This window comes from Bos grunniens, chromosome 15 (genome assembly GCF_055505025.1).
Source record: "Bos grunniens cultivar Pamir isolate PY7600 chromosome 15, Bosgru_T2T1.0, whole genome shotgun sequence".
Classification (NCBI taxonomy): Eukaryota; Metazoa; Chordata; class Mammalia; order Artiodactyla; family Bovidae; genus Bos; species Bos grunniens.
The window spans coordinates 52154334-52170219 of NC_141179.1; the positions used below are offsets into that span (position 1 = coordinate 52154334).

A 15886-nucleotide genomic window follows, 5' to 3' on the forward strand; every position below is an offset into this window, starting at 1 on the left:
TTTAGTGCCCGTAGAAGATACCCCCTCCCCCTCGTCCATCATGCCGCTCACAGATTGGAGTAGCCACAAGTAAGGAGGGTGGTGGGCAGGACAGAGGGGCGGGAACCAACACACAGATGGATACATGTCCTTTATCGAGGATGACAAACCAAAACAAAACCAAAAAACCCCAAACATGTAAAAACCCAGGGTGCTAGAAATACAAACTCAACTCGTTCAAATTCAAGCTCATCCAGACCCTGGTCACAAGCCCTCGTGAGGTGCATGTGAGCACCAAGTCAGGGACGGGGGACAGGAGTGAGCCAAGGAAGGGTGGGCAGGGGGCCCTAATAGGCCCCCTAGTGACCACCCCCACACTGGCACCTCCACCTTCCCAGTGACGGGGGAGAGCTACCGGGCCTTGTCCCTGTGACCCCTACCCCACCCCTGGCCAGAGCTTCGAAGGCCAGTAAATGGTTCTACCCTCCCTTGCTGCATCCTCACTTGCTCAGGCTTCTCGCCTCACTCTTCTCCTCCTCCTCCACTTTCTTCTGTGATTAGTAGCAGGTTAGGATACTGTATAAGCCGCAGTGTGGCTGGGGGCCAGGGGAGGCAGGGTGGAGACGGAGCGAAGAGAGGAGAAGAAGAGCTGTCCAGGGACCCCCCCTCTCTTCACGGGATCCCGAACTGTACAACCAGCTCCTCTTTTGCGTCCACACGGATCTGAGAAAGTGCACTATAGGCATAAGCAGCTATCCTGGAGACCTGGGACAGGGGGACGGGGAGAGACAAACAGAAACAGAGGAGTGAGAAGGGAGATCCGGAGTGGGAGAGGGGGATTGGATGGTCAGGGAGGAGGGAATGATGAGGGACGGGGAGCCAAAGAGAAAGGCACGGATGGGAAAGGCGGGCGGAAAGAACAAAGAATAGAAAAAGAATGAAGGCTGAAAGAGGACATGGGGAGGAGAGAAAAAGAGTGAGGTGGGAGACAGCAGGGCCCACAGGCTACCGGGTTCCCTCCCTCTACTTCTCCACCTCCTCAGAGGCGGAGAGGGTGGGGCGAGGGGTGGCTCACCTGCTGCAAGTCGGAGAAGGGGACGGGCTCGCTGGCCAGCACTTGATGGGGCTGGCTGGTGAGAGACGGCAGCGTCGGCAGCTTCTTCCAATGGGTCAGGCTGCTGCTCAGCACAGCCAAACGGGTGCTGGCGGAGGGGAGGTGGGGGTGGGGACAGGCAGTCAGGCCACAGTAGTCGGCCCAACCAGCCCAGGCAGGCCTCATCCCTCAGACCAGAGAAGCAGGTGACGAGGCCTTAGCTCGCCGCAAAGCCTCTCTGGGCTCGCCGCAAAGCTTCTCCAGGCCCACGTCCTTTGCTCTCCACACCCTTGGAGGTCACAGGGCAAGCTGAACATGAACATCAACTGAGGCACCCGAGTGATTTGTGGCCACCCTCCTGGGCCACACCCAGACCAGGAGCCTGGACTGGGGCCCAGGCTCCACAGCTGGAGGAGAGGGAGGCAGAGGGAGGGCCCAGCGGCCTCAGGCTCCAAGCGGCCGGGAGCTCACCTGTACTGCCGAGCCCGGTCCATGTACTCGTGCTGCTCCATGCCCTGGGAGTCTGCAGCAGACACATCAATGATGTTGCTTCGGGGAAAGGAGAGAGAGCACGTGAGAAGTGCTTCCGAGAGGGCTGAACAGACTCCCTGCCAGGTGACAACTCGAAGCCTATCTGACAATCGTGTCCTTGCCTGCTCACGGGAGCACGACTGGGCCCAGGAGTGCCTCTTCCCACTGACCTGTCCCCTGCATCCTGGGTCTGGCCCCCCATCCCAGTCTTTAACATGGATGGAGGAGCGCTGTCCCAGGCCCAGTCCTGTGATGCCCACCTGGCTGTCTTGGCGAGGATGGAGGAGAGCAGCGCCTGCTCATCGGTGCGAGCAGAGGGCAGGCTGTGATAGTTGGGCTCGGCTCCATTGAGGGCTTTGGTGGGTGGGCTGCTAGGGTCCAGCAGCAGCTTCCGCTCCTCTCGGTCCTAGGAGAGACCACAGGGGAGACATCAGCCCCAAGGCCCTTAGTCCAACCCACCTGTATTGGGCTCTCCTCTTAGCCCAGCTCTGACCTTTAAGCACCAAAAATATTTCTACTAGGAAAATCCCAAGTGCCCAACTGTATAGAAGCGTTTGCTCCAGGACCAAGATCCTGCTTGCTTTTGGGAGCTAGGCTGGTGGTGGTCTAGGATGAGCTAAAGTGGAACCAAGCAGTCCTAGAGGCCCTGAAAAGATGGACAGAGGCACAACGTAGGTATTTAGTCACAGCCTTGCAGCTGCAGGAAATAGTCCAGCACCTGGTAGAGGAAAGGATATTGGAGGCTGGAAGCCAGAGAAGGTGGAAAAAACAGTGGGGTCTAGAGGGGACACTGATACAAATCAGGAGCCCGAGTATGGCCCTTCTGATCCCCGAGACCAGATCCTCTCTGGTCAGACTGTCTGCTCCGAGAGGCCCTGTGAGGCCAGACAAGGCTTTGGGCCCCAAGGGAAAGCAAGCTCATCCTCTCGATGGCCATTCCTCATATTATCTCAGGAGTCCCGGCTGCAGGCTCTGGGTCCTGCCATCCAAAGGTCCCTTCCTGAGGGTAGGCCCCTTCTACTCTCAGGCATTCACTCTCCTTTCCTCTTTTCGTGGGATTCCCAGAACCTAACTCGGTGCTCCCAGAGTACCTTCCCCTGAACATGGAGCTGCTCCCGCCCTCACCAAGCCACACCTTTGTGAACGTGGCTTCCTTAGCGTCAGCAGTCCTGTTTCTGCCGGCCTGTGCCAATCACCACAACCCCTGAACTGACCTGAGACCAAACCAAGTCTCCCTGGTCCTATATAATGCTACGTGTTATTTCTCCTCATCTTGTTTTAGTCCCTTGATCTAATCTACTGCGATCTTTTTGAATACAACCCTGCCTTGAGCCCATCAGCTGTAAATCCCTGCTGGCTTTGTGTCAGCTGCAAAATGGATAAGCCGTCATACTGGGTATCCAAAGTATAAAGAATAAGGGTACCCAGGACGATGCTAGGGACAAGGGGCCATCCTGGCTAGAGTTGACTCACCAGCCTTCAGTGCCAGACCACCAGACTCCTTAGCGCTCCGTTCCAGGCCCATCTCAGTTCCTATTACAGTCTTTCACGCTTGCAGGCTCCCAGCTCCCCTGCCAACAGCTCAACTCTCCTTACAGAGCACATTTCCTCCTGCCCCACCCTAGGCAAGGTCAGTCCTTTGACATTCCTCTTCTTTCTCAAGCCTAGGCTGCCCATGTCCTTCGTTCCCAACAGCGTGAGACAGAAGCTCTAGGCTCCAGCCTCATCAGCTCCCAACTCCTTTAGACACCCCCTGACCCACCTAAAATACAGGCTAAGTATTAAAGAACTTGAAAGACAAAACATGTGCCAAAGATTAAACGATCTCTAAGGAAAGTTGGCTCCATAATAAAGCCTGAGTTGCTTTCTATATGTCCATCTTTTCCCCAGCCACACTTCAGACAGATGCTCCTGCAGGACAAGGCCACTTCTCCCCTATCCGGGATCCTTTAAGAACAAGGCTATTTGGGGTTTCAGTGCTAAAGAATCCACCTATCAATGCAGGAAAGACAGGTTCGATTCCTGATCTGGGACGATCCCACTTGCCACAGAGCAACCAAGCCTGTGCGCCACAACTACTGAGCCTGTGCTCTAGAGCCCAGGAGGGCTCTGTGCAACTACTGAGCCCAAGTGCTGTAACTACTGAAGCTGGCATGCCCTAGAGCCAGTGCTCTCCACCAAGAGAAGCCACCACAACGAAAAGCCCACACACCACAACTTAGATGCTGCTCGCCACAACTAGAGAAAAGCCCTCACAGCAGTGAAGACCCAGCAGGGCCAAACAGAAGAAAAAGAACAAGATTGTTTTCCTGGGCCCTAAACTCGTTGAAGAGGCCATGCTACCACCATCAGAGCGGACAAATAACATCGCCCCCACCCCCAAAAGGGTGAATGGAACACGGGGGAGGGTTTTTCACATCAAGATTTGTCCTAAAGTCAATGTCAACCTGGGAAGAGTTTCACCATCTTCTCTTCACAGACATGTATGTGGTCTGCCTATGACTGGCCACCTGATCTGTGGGTACAGCCAGAAGACACTGCTTAGCACAATGGATAAAGACAGGCCTTGGCAGCAGAACACCTTGCTTGTCGCACTTCTCAGTTTTGTGTGCGCATGTGTGTGTCTCCTCAATCGTTCAGTCGTGTTTGACTCTTGAGACCCCCATGGACTGTAGCCCACCAGGCTCTTCTGTCCATGGAATTTTCCAGGCAAGAATACTGGAGTGGGTTGCCATTTCCTACCCCAGGGGATCTTCCTGACCCAGGGATTGAACCTGCATTTCTTGCGTCTCCTGCAACGGCAGGTGGATTCATTAACACTGTGCCACCTGGGAAGCCCTCTGTTTTATAAACTTGGCTAAATCACTTAGCCTCTCTCAACTTTTTCTTCACCTTTAAATAGACATAACTAGAACCTATAGGACAGATGTTGGACAAGAGTCCAGCAAGATAACTGTAAAAGATCTTTGAAAACTGTAACATAATGTACATTTCTTTTTATTATTATAACAAAGAGTCCAATGTGAGAATGGGAGAGAGGCCTGCCCAAGATCTGAGAGAGTGGACAGTGAATGGTTATGGCTCATAGACTAGGAAAGCAGACCTTCTTCACCTGAGGCCTCAAATCACCCAGGACAGGGATTTTCCTGGCAGTCCAGGGTTAAGACTTTGCCTTCCAGGGGGAGGAGGTTCAATCTCTGGTCAGGGAGCTAAAATCCCACATGCCTTTTGGTCAAAAAGCCAAAACATAAAACAGAAGCAATACAGTAACAAGTTCAATAAAGAATTTAAAGATGGTCCACCGTCAAAAAAAAAAAAAAAAAAATCACCCAGGACTGATCAAGCACCATCTCTGGGAGCTAGCACCAGAAGTGAAAGCCCATCAAGGGGAAGGTGTAGATTCAGGACAGTAGAAATTCCAATGAGAAATTCCAAAAGCTGGTATCCTTTCTCACAAAAAGTCAACCCTTGACTCATTCTGTGCAAGAGTCCATTATTATACTTTATGGGACAATTTCCCATTAGGCCATAGCTTTCCCAGTAGAAACAGGTATTGTCTCCAATTTCTAACCGGAGGTGAAGTGTGAAGTACTGCCTGGATGGCACGCCTAACATAAGGCACAGAAATATGAATATATGTTCACTGGGTGTGTGGAGACTTAGTGAGGTCCAGGGGCCACCCATGCCTCCCATACAAATGACTTCTTCCCAAGCTTAAGTCTTTGACCCAAAATAGATTCATGTGAGTCACTGAGGAAAGACCTACTTCCCCTATACCAGTGACAAATCCATTTCTGTGACCATCTACTTCTCTAGACTGTGAACTACTTGTTGAAATCTTTCTACAGTTTTCCTGTCAATATGTTTTGAAACGTAGAATCCAGGCTCAGTGGCAACCAAGACAGCAAGTGAGACTTGGGACTTCTTCTTGAAAAGGTCTTGCCCTCCTCAAAAAGGTTAGGCAGGCAGGGCAGGGATTAAAGTGTAGCAAGAAGTGAGAATACACCAAGGGGAAGAGGCAGAATTTAAAACTGTACAGGCCGCCCCAGCCTAACCCTTCCTGCCAAGGAATCAGATCTACAGCCGAATACCCAGAACACCCCTCTAGGTACAGGAGCCCTCAGGCCCCAGGCGGAGACTGCATTGAGGCAGGCCAAAGTGAGCTCCCATCCCACCTCTCTTTCCTCGCAATCTAGCCAAAGCTAAACCCGTTTTGTTGCCTTCCAAATTCCCACCGTCTCAATGCCCTCACTGTGTCTGTTAAATCCTTCACTGATCAGCTCAAATGACACCATCTTCCAGAGGCCTTCCCTGACTCCAAACCAGCAGTGACCTTCCTTCTTCAACCCCAAGGATTCAGAGTATACACAGATTCCTGATTCATATCGGGGCAATTCAAGAGCCTCAGCTTACCCACCTCTACAATGGATTCACAAAGCCCACTAATACAAGCACAGAGAAGGCACAAGAAGCTGGGAAGGGAGTGCTTCCCAGAGACGGAGGCTGAGGACCCTTTAAGTTGTAAACGTCTGAAAGTAGGGGAAGGGGCAGGAGCTCAGCGGGACAGGCGGCTGCCTGCACATCTTAACGTGGGGGGTGTGCAGAAAGAACTCGGGCTTTAAAAGGAATAGGAGCCCGGCCCGGCGTCTCCTCTGTAATCTGTCCCCTCCGGGCCTCCGTACTCAGTAAGCCCTGCAGTCCAGGTGACCCTCTTCTGCACACTTTTCTCTGGGCCCCATGCCCCAGGGTCTCAGCCCTCATTCCCGAGCCCCGCCCGCGGCGGCCGCACCTGGTCCGAGTCCTCGTTCTCGCTGCTATAGCAGCACCCCATGGCGGGGGTCGGGCCGGGCGCTCAGGCCGCGCCGAGGAGGGACGGCGTCCGTCACGAGCCCTTCCGGTCACATGACCGGCACCAGGATCCAGCAAGTAACCACCTCCCCCGTGCCTAGCCCTTCCCCGAGCGCCTTCGGGGCCGTGGCTGCCGCCAGAACCCAAGCTTCCGGCCCCGCCCCTACCGCGTGATCATAGCCAACCAATGGGAAGGCACACCCTGCGTGACAGGCCGTCAGACACGTGACGCAAGGAAAGGGAGGGGTGGATCACATGACTTTAGCTTTTGCCGGTCTCAGCTGGAGACTTCCACTGCAGAGTGTAAAGGTCTTCGTGTGAAGTGTATGAGTTCCCGAGGCTACTAGGCTATATTTGTGGGCTAGTGAATGAATTTATACCAGTTGCGGTCATGAAATACTCTCCTGAATGACATTAGAAGGGCAAGTGGAATCCAGGCCCTATGCTCCAAGAGCGCAGTGTGGGTACACACCCACAGGCCTAGTTAGCTGGCCCCAGGCCCGGGCTCACACAGCGGGTGTGGCCCCCAACCTGGAGTAGGGCTCTGAGAGTGGAAGAAGGGACTTTATACCTTCACAAACGGAAGCAGAGTGGAGCTCAATCCTGGTGGAGGAGGTAGAGGCCACCTCGATGATTTCTTTGGCCTGAGGCATTTCTTTTCAATCCTGCCTTTTTACAGCAGAGTAATCTAACGCACAAAGCTCATAGTCAGTGCTGTTAGAACCATCACACATCTTCCCTTGGACTCTGAACACAAGTCCAAGACTGTCGTGCAAGATCTTGTAGATTCTGCGTTTCCAACCGCAGGGAAATACTTAGGAAGTTTCCTGATTGACTTTCTGGTCTTTGCACCCATGGGCTGACACACTGTCTGTCTCCCCAACCTGGTCTGCTTGCCAAAAGTCCCGGTGTTCATGGAGCACGCATTCTAGTGATCACGTTATATTGTATTCTCTGTCCCTGTATCAGTCTCTTCTACCAAAGGTGAAGTTCCTGGGGACAGGGACAGGATCTGACTCTTCTCTGTGACTCGATCCTGAGCACTGGCTTAGAATTTGGAATTAATAAATTACTATTTATTATTTATTACTATTTAATTAGTATTTATTAATAAAATAATTCGGAATTAATAAATTATTAAATAATAAATTATTGTTTATTATTACTATTTAATTATTAATAAGTTAATAAATAATTTGGGGTTAATTACTAAATTATTAAATAATACATTATTTGGAATTAATAAATCATCATCATAAATGATGATCCTCCCCATCACCTTGGCTCACACCATAACCCATGTCTTGGATCAAGGGGTTGGAGGAAATGTCACCAAACCAAGTAGTTCTGTTATCCCTCAAATCAAGGTCCTGGAGTAGTTCTGTTATCCCTCAAATCAAGGTCCTGGAGTTCTGTAAGTTCTTTGAGGGATCCTGAAGGGTAGGAGGCAGCTCCAGCACGTTCTGGGGCTGGTAACTTGAACCGCAGGTCTCAGGTAACAACAGCAGCCTCAGCATCAATAATTGAGAGCAAGTCCAGCCTGCCTTAGGGTTCTTCCTCACCCCAAGGACTCCCCCTCCTGTCCTATGCTCTGATCTTCCCAAGCAGGAGCCTGCAGCCCAGGTAAGCAGGGCCCTGGAATGTGGGTTCCCAAGCACACCAGTTCAGATTCACCATCACCCACCTACCTATGGGCTTCCCTTGTGGCTCAGCTGGTAAAGAATCTGCCTGCAATGCAGGAGACCTGGGTTCGATCCCTGGGTTGGGAAGATAACCTGGAGAAGGGAAAGGCTACCCACTCCAGTATTCTGGCCTGGAGAATTCCATGGACTGTATGGTCCATGGGGTCGCAGTCGGACACGACTGAGCAACTTTCACTTCACTTCACCTACCTATTAACCCCATTCATACATGCTTTTTATCCCCACCCCCCACCAACTACCACCAGTGGCCTCAAAAGGGTAAAATGGTCCAGGGCACAGGAGAAGACAGGGTCCATGGGGATAGTGGGGTGGGTGTCTTGGGATGAGGGAGAGAAAAGAGGCTGAGTTAGGGGAAAGTGTGTGCTGTGTGTCTATGTGACTGTGAAGGGAATTCTCAGAGGACAGAGGAGGGGAGTACAGGAGAGGGGAGACAGAACTGGAGAATAAATATGCCAATCAAGGATCGTTCTCACCTTCCAGGGAAATGCTGACAGAGGGAGAGTTCTGTGGTGGTAAGGATATCTCATCCTAACACACTATGGAGTATTTTGATGGCCTTTTACTGACGCAGAGCAGTGACAGTGAAGGAGTTCCTGACTACAGAGTTATGCTATTTTGCTACACAGTAATGGGTCAATGGCACCCGACTCCAGTACTCTTGCCTGGAAAATCCCATGGATGGAGGAGCCTGGTAGGCCGCAGTCCATGGGGTCGCTAAGAGTCGGACATGACTGAGCGACTTCACTTTCACTTTTCACTTTCATGCATTGGAGAAGGAAATGGCAACCCACTCCAGTGTTCTTGCCTGGAGAAGCCCAGGGACCGGGGAGCCTCGTGGGCTGCCGTCTATGGGGTCGCACAGAGTCGGACACGACTGAAGTGACTTAGCAGTAGCAATGGGTCAGAGACCGAGCAGGCGCTGGGTAAGGTGGGAGGAGAACTCAGGCAGGAACTGGTGAAAGGGGTCCTGAAAAGGGAGACTACAGAGATGATACAAAACTGATGAAGGGAACAAGATGAAGGTGTACCAGGGTCCAGAAGTGGGAAGAGATGGTTTGGGATTGGGTGCTGAACTTAGGTGGCATGGAGTCCTTGAAAGTGTGTGGGCTTGGAATCAGACCAGCTTGGATTCAAATCCTAGTTCTTCTGTGTGACTCTGGACAACGAACTTAGCCTTTCTGAGCCATGGTGTATAAAATACGGGGATGATTGCCACTGGTAAGGGCTGCACAAATGACAGGCAAATGACATGTGTGGTTTCCCTCCCTTCCTCCACCCCAGGGCCCAGGTAGGGACCATGTCCCCTGCCATCGCGCTGGCCTTCCTGCCCCTGGTAGTGACATTGTTGGTGAGGTACCGGCATTACTTCCGACTCCTGGTTCGCACAGTCTTGCTCCGGAGCCTCCGAGATTGCCTGTCAGGGCTGCGGATGGAGGAGCGGGCCTTCAGCTACGTGCTCACCCACGCCCTGCCTGGGGACCCTGGTCACATCCTCACCACTCTGGATCACTGGAGCAGCCACTGCGAGTACCTGAGCCACATGGGGCCTGCCAAAGGTCAGTGTTCCCTAGCCTTCTGCTCCAGGAAGCACCTCCAAGACGGTGAAGGAAGATCCGCAATCTGCCATTGTCTTACTGGGTGACTTGAGCAGATTCTTGATCTTCAATGAGTCTCTTTTTTTCTCCTCTGCAAAGCAGGGAGCTGGGTAAAATTACTCATTCATCCAGTAAAATTTACCACCTGTTTTGTATCAGGCATGTGCTAAGTGCTGGGGAAGAAAGAGGTAGAAGCCACAAGGATGAATCAGCCACAAAGGCTGGCCTCAAAGGGGGCATAAAACAGGGAATAAACATCTCAGCACATAATCCATAACCTTGTAATTATGGGTCTGTAATTCTCCCCCACCATGGAGGCTCCCCCATCCCATTCAGGGTAGCTGTCTGCTTGGATTTGTCTGAATCCCACCTCCCAGCACATGTGTTTTGGAGTCTTATTTAAGAGATTCATCCAACTCAATGGTTAGAAAGATATTTCAATGAACAAAACAAGGGAGAATGAAACTGGAAGGTCTAACAAAGATCTCTTAGGATTTTGGTGGTGCTTTCCACCTGGGCCCTCCCAGAGAAAGCAACATTTGATCTGAGCCTAGAGTGATTGCTTTCGAGTTGGCCAGGTAGTTGAGGATAGAGGTGGAGCAGGACAAAGCCAGCCGTGTATCTGAATATGGCATGAAGGAATGAGCCAGCATGGTTGACTCTGGGCGCAATTGTTCAGGATTGTTGTGGTGGGAAGAATTGAGAGCTGAAACCGGAAAGGAAGGACAGGATCAGGTCTAAGAAAGTTCTGAATGTCAGGCTGAGGATCCCATGTTCAATCCCAAAGGCCTTTAGGATCATAGGAAACAATAGGAAGCAATAGGGTCAGATTTGTTAGAAAGATTCCTAGTGGCTGGTGTGAAGGAGGCAGGGAGACCAATGGGGCTACTAGGACTATAACCCAAAAAAGAAATGAGATTCTAGCCAGTTGGGGGCTGCGTGAGGAAAGTGGGCATTTGAGACCCCTTTCTATGAGGCCCCCTGCATCATCTCCCATGTCTGCTGCAATAGCTACTTCCTCCCACAGGTCAGATCCTGATGCGGCTGGTGGAGGAGAAGGCCCCTGCCAGTGCATTGGAGCTGGGCACCTACTGCGGGTACTCCACACTGCTTATTGCCCGTGCTTTGCCCCCTGGGGGTCGCCTTCTCACCGTGGAGCGGGATCCACGCACGGCAGCAGTGGCTGAAAAACTCATCCGCCTGGCTGGCTTTGATGAGCACACGGTCAGGCCCCACTTCCCCACCCCTGATCTCTTTCCTACCACCCTTGGCCTTACACTAGTCAGCCTCCCCTGTCTCCCACTTAAGAGAAAGAAATAGCTCCTCTTAGGAACTGTGACCTTGGAGAGGAACTATCTTCCTCTTCCAAGTCACTGGCACATATTTGCTGCTGGATGACAAAGAAGCAGTTAAGAGGAAAGTCTCTGGAACCCATTTGGGTTCAAACCTTAGTCTGCCTCTTGTTAGTTATGTGATCCTGGGCAAAACACTTGTCCTGTGAACCTCAGCTTCTTCAGTGGTAAAATGGAAATCACAATTTTGGTTCTGATTTCTTGTTCTGAAGCCAGAGGAAATATGAGAACACACATGGGGACCTTGGCCAGGGCCTGGCACAAAATAAGCCAAATGCCAGTGGGGTCTGGTGTGGGAGAACAGTTGTCCCTCCCAACCTCACCTCCATTGTCTCCCTCCACAGGTGGAGCTCATCGTGGGGAGATCAGAGGAGGTGATCCCACGCCTAAGAACCCAATACCAGCTGAGTCGGGCTGACCTGGTGCTCCTGGCGCACCGGCCCCGATGTTACCTGCGGGACCTGCAGCTTCTGGAAGGCCATGCTCTGCTGCCAGCTGGTGCCACTGTGTTAGCTGACCATGTGCTCTTCCCTGGCGCACCCCGCTTCCTGCAGTATGCCAAGAGTTGTGGCCGCTACCGTTGCCGCCTCCACCACACTGGCCTCCCTGACTTCCCTGCCATCAAGGATGGCATAGCCCAGCTCACCTATGCAGGGCCTGGCTGAGTCCAGGTGCAGGGGTACTTACTGCTGCCTCCCCCCACCCCTCCCCAAGCACGGACCTCAGAATATCCCCTCCCCTCGATTCCCTGCTTGTGGATTGACATAGGCTGGGCTCAGGGCTAGAGGGGCTCTCCTCCCACCTCTGTCCCACTCTGGCTCCACGCTAACCTGAGGCCTCAAGTTCTGTCAGGCTGTTTGATTCCATTGGTTCCTCTCCTTCCAGTCTAGAGTCATGGACTGACAGGCAAGAAACTTGAGCTCCCAACCCAGCCCTGTCACTGACTTGCTAGGTTACTCCATGGGAGTCTCTGCCCTGTTTTGAGATTTAATCTGTTCTAACACCAAGGAAGTTGACTAGGAGAGTTGCAGGGGCCTCTCAGTTCTGGGCCTCAGAGAACCTGCCCCCGACTCTCCCCAACCCCATGCCATTTCAGGTGGAATCAAAGGAAAACAGTAAACACTAAGTTAGAGGCCTCGCAAGAATGGCTGGGTGCAAGCTGGGCCAGAGGAAATGGCAGTGGAGCCTCAGATGACAGCCAGGGCTACTATGGCCTTCCCTAGCCCCAGCCCACGACACAACTGAAGCAACTTAGCAGCAGCAGCCCCAGCCCACACGGCCAGGTAGATCTGCCTGAAGTCCCTTGAAAACCCTTTCCCCGAAGCTCAAGAAAAGATGCTGGATTCCTCTAGGTTCCACCAAGAAATAGGGAATAGACATGGGGAAAAAAATCAGTCCTGTGTCTTTATTAAAGAAAGTTAGAAAGAAACTAGATCTGACAAACAATGGGTGACGTGCTAGCTAGAAGGGAGGGGGCTGGGCTTAGGCCCAGGGGATTCAAGGGCAGACTGATGGCCTGGGAGGGACCAAGAAGATCAGGTCCTGGCAGCAGCTGAGGAAGTGCCCGAGGATGAGGATTCAGGCACTGGGGTGGGGCATGGGGGTGGGTGATCAGCTGGTTCTGCAGGGGGTCCAGGGCGGTCCTTGGACCCCCTTTCTTGAGACCACCCTTTCTTGTCTACCTAGATCATCCACTGGTCCTGATCCTGTTCGTTGCCTTCCATGTCCACCTGCAGAGGAAGCTGGGTGTGGGTGGGGAGGGGCCTCAGCCACCCAACCAGCCCCAGTCCCAGATCCTGCCCCTGGCAAGATCCAGGGTTTCGTACCCTTGGCTACACCCCTGCCTACCTCATTGACCTCTCCGTCATCAGGTGACTCATTGTAGTCATTCATCTCATCCATGTCCTGCATGTCCTCGTCATCCTCTGAGTCCTCTTCACTGTCCTCGTCGTCATCTTCATCTTCCTCTTCCTCGTCGTCATAGTGCTGGTGAGGCAGGGAAGAGCTCGGAGGTTCCATAGGTCTGCCTGGGCCACTTCAAGGACTGGCCCACTTGGAGCTTCTCTCTGAGGCCAGTGAATGAGCTCCACTCCCTGATCCTGTCCCACTTGAGTCTAGCTGGTTGGTGCACGACCTTAGTGCTGAGCCCACTACCCACCCTCCCTCTCACCTCTTTCTGGCCTCCACCAAAGTTGAGGACCACACCTACTCTGGAGTCAGAGGTCAGACCTTCAGAATTAGATCAGAGCTTCCGTCCACCTGAGCCCCACATAGGCCCCACCTGCTGGAGCCACTCACCTCTGAGGCCGGCTTGCCAATAGGTACCAGGTTGTTGTCTTTCTCTGCAATGCTCTGGAGCTGTGGCCAAACAGGGAGGAGAGCAAGGCTGGGGCCCAAGAAGGGCAGTCAAAGGCATGGCACTCACCTGCCCTGCCCCCAAGAAGACCCCCCAAGTGTGGAGGAGAAGCTTCCTCGACTCTCAGGAAGATTCAGTCTCTTTCCTGTCATCTGCCACTTAATTATGAATTTGATCTACCTATGTAAACTCTCTGGTCTTTGGTTTCCTTATAAGATTATGGTAAGAATGAAGTGACACTACCATCCTAGAACATGACATGTGCAAAGTCCTCGATAGACGGTCAAAAAATACTTCCTGTGTTTTAGGGAAAAGAGCCTGGGCTCTGATCTGGCCTAGAGGGCCCACAGTCCTCAGCAGATTAGGGTAACACAAAGGTGAGAACCTAGGCCCCCAGCTCAGGACAAAAACCTCCCCCAGGGCAGATCTGCAGAGTAGGGCCAGGGTAAGGCCAGTGAAGGGGGATGGGGAGCCTGACTGAAGCTCCCCTGCTATGCTAGGTTCTCACTCACCCAGGCCTGATGCTGCTGTTCTTGCTGCTGCAGCTCTGTCTCCTCCACACAGGGTCGATCCAGATTAAACCACAGTGTCTCAGTCACACGGGGGAACAGTGAGGGGAACAAGGTGGACATGGCTCCTAGACTAAGGGAAAGGGTCAGGTGAATCCAGCTCTCTTAGATGTGTGTGGTTTTAGATTTTGTTTGCTTACATTTTGACTTGGGGATTGGGTGGAGTGGACAGTAGCAGAGACACACCCCTTCCCTGTGGGAATCAGACAGACCTGGGTTTGAGTCCTGGCTCCACCACTTACTAGCTGTTTTTGACCTTGGCCAAGTCACTTAACCTCTGAGCCTCAGTTTCCTCGTCTGTAAAATGGGACAACAACATACCACCCTCACCATTATTCTTGGAGAAGGAAATAGCAACCCACTCCAGTATTCATGCCTGGAAAATCCCACAGACCAAGGAGCCTGCAGGGCTACAGTCCATGGGGTCGCAATGAGTCGGTCACGACTGAGCGACTTCACTTCACCATTATTATAACAATTAGTAATTTACTTTATGGCTAAGTAAAGCTGTTTGTAAGCTGTTCAAGGAGGGAAGAGAATGGAAGCCAAATGTAGAGACAGGAAACCAGAATGCAGACTGGCATTACAAAATTCAACAAAATTAAAGATGGCAAGACTCTACTGAAACTACCTCTATCCCCTCCAAACACCAGACTTACTTTCTGCTCCTCCATGCTGCCCCACCCCATACCTACCCAGTGTCAGAAATTTAGGACACGAACTACCTCTATAATGAACCACAGCCAAACGGGGGGGCAGGGAAGGGAGGTGTTACCACTTGCAAGTATGCCTCAGTAAGACATTCTAAAGGCATGAGTAAATAAGTAGATGAAAGACTGAATAGATGAACTAACATGTGAGAGAGTACATAAACTCAGCTCGGCTTAAGCGGCTGAGGGAGCTGACAAGGAAGGTCCCAGAGAATCTGAATTAAAACTTTCCAGTTCACAGGAAAACTGAGGCCCAGCAACAGGCAACGACTGGCTCTAGGTCACACGGTAAACTGGGGGGAACGCTTGCGGGGAGTAGATCCAGGCCAGGCACGAGAGATGAGAAGAAAAGGATCTACGTCTAATTCTGTTCTTGCCCTAATTTATTTGACCAATCCGGGGCTAGCTGCTGCCCTTCTGTGTACCGCAGCTTCCCGGCGCGTTTAACAGGATCAATAACACCCCTTCCCCCCCCGCAGAAGTACTGATGGGCCAAAGAACGCGGCTCCGAAAGACCAACCCAGCGTCGTAAAGCCACCACCCATTCTCTGCTTATTATTATAATAATCGTGGAATTGACCAACAAGAAGGCAGGGGCGGGATTCGGACAGGCATTTGCCCTTATAGGGTCGCTAATCGCGAAAGGAGCGGCAGGGTAAGGCCAATTAACTGGAAGAAATGCTGAGTGACTGGAAGTGGTACCAATGAGTGACGGGTCTTGTGTGACGGGGTGGGGCTTACTCTCGAGGAAGCGGCCAATGAGTTGGAGCGCTTTAATGTTAAGGGGAGTGTGAGCAGGCAGCTCCTGAGGAGGCGGATCAGGAGAATGGGGTTTCTCTGAGATAGGGAGGGAAGGAGGGACGAGGAGTCAGGAGCCGCAGCCTAGCTTCTGTACTTACCGCGCCGGGAGGCGGCAGCCGGCGGCGACCCGGAAGCACTTCTTTCTGCCTGACCGGAAGAGCCCACCAGAACCAGGGACATACCAAACGCATGCGTGTTTGCTCTTCTTTTGTTTCCCGCTCCCGCCCCGCCAGAGTGGAAGTGACGTTCCATACGTCGGTCACGTGCTGTATGGAAATTTGGCGCGCCCGCTCTGTCGGCCCAGCCTTGAGTTTCAGCCAACCGACCTCTCTAGCCTAGCCCGCACCAA

At 52.4% G+C, this 15886-nt stretch overlaps 3 protein-coding genes across 36 annotated transcripts; 1 reads left to right on the plus strand and 2 right to left on the minus strand.

The window, feature by feature from the left end:
- Positions 1–117: 117 nt before the first annotated feature.
- On the minus strand, positions 118–6565 carry LAMTOR1 (late endosomal/lysosomal adaptor, MAPK and MTOR activator 1). Its single transcript, XM_086340603.1, has 5 exons — positions 6393–6565; positions 1864–2009; positions 1544–1621; positions 1055–1181; positions 118–744 (listed from the first exon to the last, which is right to left on the minus strand). The coding sequence occupies exons 1-5, from the start codon at positions 6432–6434 to the stop codon at positions 652–654; spliced, it is 486 nt and encodes a 161-aa protein (XP_086196729.1). The 5' UTR covers positions 6435–6565; the 3' UTR covers positions 118–651.
- A 105-nt stretch (positions 6566–6670) lies between these two features.
- TOMT (transmembrane O-methyltransferase) lies at positions 6671–12530 on the plus strand. 2 transcript variants are annotated; one of them, XM_086340563.1, is made up of 4 exons: positions 6671–8074; positions 9436–9710; positions 10777–10973; positions 11446–12530. In XM_086340563.1, the coding sequence occupies exons 2-4, from the start codon at positions 9452–9454 to the stop codon at positions 11764–11766; spliced, it is 777 nt and encodes a 258-aa protein (XP_086196689.1). In that variant the 5' UTR covers positions 6671–8074; positions 9436–9451; the 3' UTR covers positions 11767–12530. The 2 variants fall into 2 exon arrangements, with proteins under 2 accessions (XP_086196689.1, XP_086196688.1); XM_086340562.1 differs by having other exon boundaries at positions 7915–9710.
- Positions 12481–15682, minus strand: ANAPC15 (anaphase promoting complex subunit 15). Of its 33 annotated transcripts, none has more exons than XM_086340566.1 (6): positions 15636–15682; positions 14269–14323; positions 13970–14099; positions 13400–13459; positions 12950–13087; positions 12481–12831 (listed from the first exon to the last, which is right to left on the minus strand). In XM_086340566.1, exons 3-6 carry the CDS (start codon positions 14087–14089, stop codon positions 12784–12786), a joined length of 366 nt encoding a protein of 121 aa, XP_086196692.1. In that variant the 5' UTR covers positions 14090–14099; positions 14269–14323; positions 15636–15682; the 3' UTR covers positions 12481–12783. The 33 variants fall into 33 exon arrangements, with proteins under 33 accessions (XP_086196692.1, XP_086196691.1, XP_086196721.1 ...); XM_086340565.1 differs by having other exon boundaries at positions 12481–12843; XM_086340595.1 differs by having other exon boundaries at positions 13970–14094; positions 14239–14323.
- Between the last annotated feature and the right edge of the window lie 204 nt (positions 15683–15886).